Here is a 2,649-nt window from a genome sequence, read left to right as displayed (position 1 = left end):
ATTAAATAATAAGGGTATTCTGGATTTTTCACATTTTTTCACTTCGCGTGACGCGAAGGTCATTCGCGTAACGCGATTATGGTATTTTCGTCAAAAAAAATTAAAGTGATCACCAGCGCAAATAAAATTAAGCGGTGACCACGGATGCAAATATGTGAACTTTAAGGGTCATTTCGTCAAATTTCCCGCTACAATAGCTCACACAAAATAAAATATTGCACATGCATCAAATTTAATAATCAAATGGGTACAATAACTCACAAGTAAATGAACCTTAAACTGATATTACAAACAAATGAACCTTAAACTGAAAATAACGGAGGTTAGAAACAATACTTGGGGACTTATTTCTTAATCGAGAACACAGTTTGTATGGCAGTCAAGCAAAGGAGCACGAAACCGGCAATAAGAGATATGATTGTCCACGGGTTCTTGAAGTGTTTCTCCTTTAGGTTTACAATCCATTTGTTCCAAGAGAGCTCACAATACTTTTTCAACTCTTCTGTAACTTTATAATAATTATAAGGATTTGGAGGTTCGACTTTCCTCGTTAATTTTCCCAACATAGTATCTACGGAGTTGGCATTTATCATTTGGTTGATAAATATTTCACGATTTATAAGCAAATTGACGTCATCGGATGAGTCAACGAGATGATCCATGAAAAACACGTAATCAATGATGAACCTGTATATAATTAGAAGAATTTGATCAATTATATATAGCTTGCCTTTAACTAATTTGAGTTGAGTTTAATTAGGAATGATAATGTTACCTCTCTTTGGGCAGTTGTTGACACACCTCAAAAGCAATTAAGTTTCGGAATTCAAGCTCAGATTGATTATCTATATTCCAAGATGGTATCTCTAACTCTCCTTTCTTAAAAGTTATGTCAAACATGCTTGTCGATCTATTGGTCTTCAACTTAACATTGGCTTCTAGGAGCTTTGTGGCCGGGTTTATAAAGGAATTTATTTGAGTTTTTCGTTGAGAAGTAGCTGGTGAAAACTTGTATGTTACAAACTTGTGGGTAATGTGCAATAAATGGTTTACGTCTTTGGTATCTATTAAATCAATACGTAAGAACTTCCAATAAGCGTAATTCATAAGACCATACCTCTTAAGTTTTTTGCCAAAGAAACGAAGGGTAATAAAGATGAGACTATCAGGAGGTGTTGGAAAAATCTTGTCGAACAAGATTTCGAGGATGAAAAATGGAATTTGGTTCTCAATTAATAGCATGTCGTTTTGCAAAGCAATTAACTTGAATTTGGAAGTAATTATTGAGTCATTGATCAGGTCACCTACCTTCCTCTGACTGTACCTACAAAAGAGCTCGATATAGAAACATCCATCCAACACCATTATTTGGGCCAGTTCAGCACTATTAAGGTTCGTTAGAGGCTTGTCGTAACATTTCCTTACTCTATGTTCGTGCTGCATGACGGCTTGGACCAAGCTGTCCACGCTTTCTTTGTCCGTTCGTTGGAGAAATTCTTGCTGGTAAAGCATCTTGCGACCCTCCATGGAAGTTAGGCAAGGTTTTCCTCGGTGGTATGGGCCGATGGCGACCATCTTCGGCTCGTAGAATTCCTCGTTTCCATTACGCAATTCATCTGGAACCCTGAAGATGCATTTCTTCTGTGTTATGTCGGTTACTTTTGACACCATTTGATCTTTAGTTAAGATCTCCCTTTCATTTCCTCTTTTTATATCCGCTATCTCTATCTGATTATGAGATTCAAACTATTTAATTAGAGTTATGAACATGTACAAAAAAATGAACATGGAATGAATGATTTACCTCAATTTGTTGTTTCTGAAAATGATGATGATCAAATTTGTTTCTAATAGCATCCCAAGCTTCTTTTGAACTCTCTGCTTCCATGATAACTGAAAAAATATTTTTGGAGACTCCTTGTTGGATCAAGAACAAAGCTTTGTTGTCTTTCTTTCCGAACTCTCTCAGCCACTCTAAATTATTCTCTCCTGCCTTTTCTTGGTATCCGTGTTGGACAAGATCCCATAATTCTAGAGAAAGAAACAATGTTTTCATCTTTTTTTTCCATATTTCATATCCTTCTCCATCAAACACTGGAATGCCGCCGTCCATCTCCATCTTGTAGATAAAGACTGTCAAGTTCTACTTCTCCATAACTTTCATAATCTATGCCTATTTATAGGAGAGGAGATCTGTGTTCCCAAATTCTATTTATAGTATGGATTCTGTTACCGAAGGTCTAAAACTGGAATACTTTTTTATTATTATTATTATTAATCAATACACCTTCCGGGTATCCCAATTGTCTAGAATTATCATAGTTAATTGATGAGATCATTAAAATGTACCTTTGGTTGGAATTGAAGTTATTTATATTATTTTTGTTAGATTTGGAGTTAGCAAAAATCAAGTTATTTGTGAAAAATATTTAATAATTTATTATTTAACATTTTTAATTATTGAAATTACATGTGAAAAAAATCAAGAAAAAATAAAAATAGTGGAAATATTAATTTTTTTGGTTAATTTAAAATTAGAATTTGCTAAGATTTTTCAAATTTTCAATTTTTGAAACTATAAAAATTAAACTCTAATCATTTTAAAAATTATAAAATAATATAAAAGTGTAAAAATAACATAATTTATTT

The 2,649-nt window shown here is 33.3% G+C and overlaps 1 protein-coding gene across 2 annotated transcripts; it reads right to left on the bottom strand.

Moving 5' to 3' along the window:
* Positions 1-231: 231 nt before the first annotated feature.
* Positions 232-2,166, bottom strand: LOC124939952 (UPF0481 protein At3g47200-like). Of its 2 annotated transcripts, none has more exons than XM_047480420.1 (3): positions 1,805-2,166; positions 776-1,728; positions 232-687 (listed from the first exon to the last, which is right to left on the bottom strand). In XM_047480420.1, the coding sequence occupies exons 1-3, from the start codon at positions 2,117-2,119 to the stop codon at positions 345-347; spliced, it is 1,611 nt and encodes a 536-aa protein (XP_047336376.1). In that variant the 5' UTR covers positions 2,120-2,166; the 3' UTR covers positions 232-344. The 2 variants fall into 2 exon arrangements, with proteins under 2 accessions (XP_047336376.1, XP_047336384.1); XM_047480428.1 differs by having other exon boundaries at positions 542-687; positions 1,309-1,728.
* Between the last annotated feature and the right edge of the window lie 483 nt (positions 2,167-2,649).

The sequence above is a fragment of the Impatiens glandulifera genome, chromosome 1 (assembly GCF_907164915.1).
Source record: "Impatiens glandulifera chromosome 1, dImpGla2.1, whole genome shotgun sequence".
NCBI lineage: Eukaryota > Viridiplantae > Streptophyta > Magnoliopsida > Ericales > Balsaminaceae > Impatiens > Impatiens glandulifera.
The sequence above is the reverse complement of the archived record's forward strand: the minus strand, read 5'-3'. Positions and strand labels throughout refer to the sequence as shown.

Coding starts and splice junctions, on each gene's coding strand:
- LOC124939952 (XM_047480420.1), bottom strand. CDS start 2,119: ATGGAGATGGACGGCGGCATTCCAGTGTTTGATGGAGAAGGATATGAA. Junction 1,729..1,804: donor TTCAGAAACAACAAATTGAG/GTAAATCATTCA, acceptor TCTCATAATCAG/ATAGAGATAGCGGATATAAA. Junction 688..775: donor CAACAACTGCCCAAAGAGAG/GTAACATTATCA, acceptor AATTATATACAG/GTTCATCATTGATTACGTGT.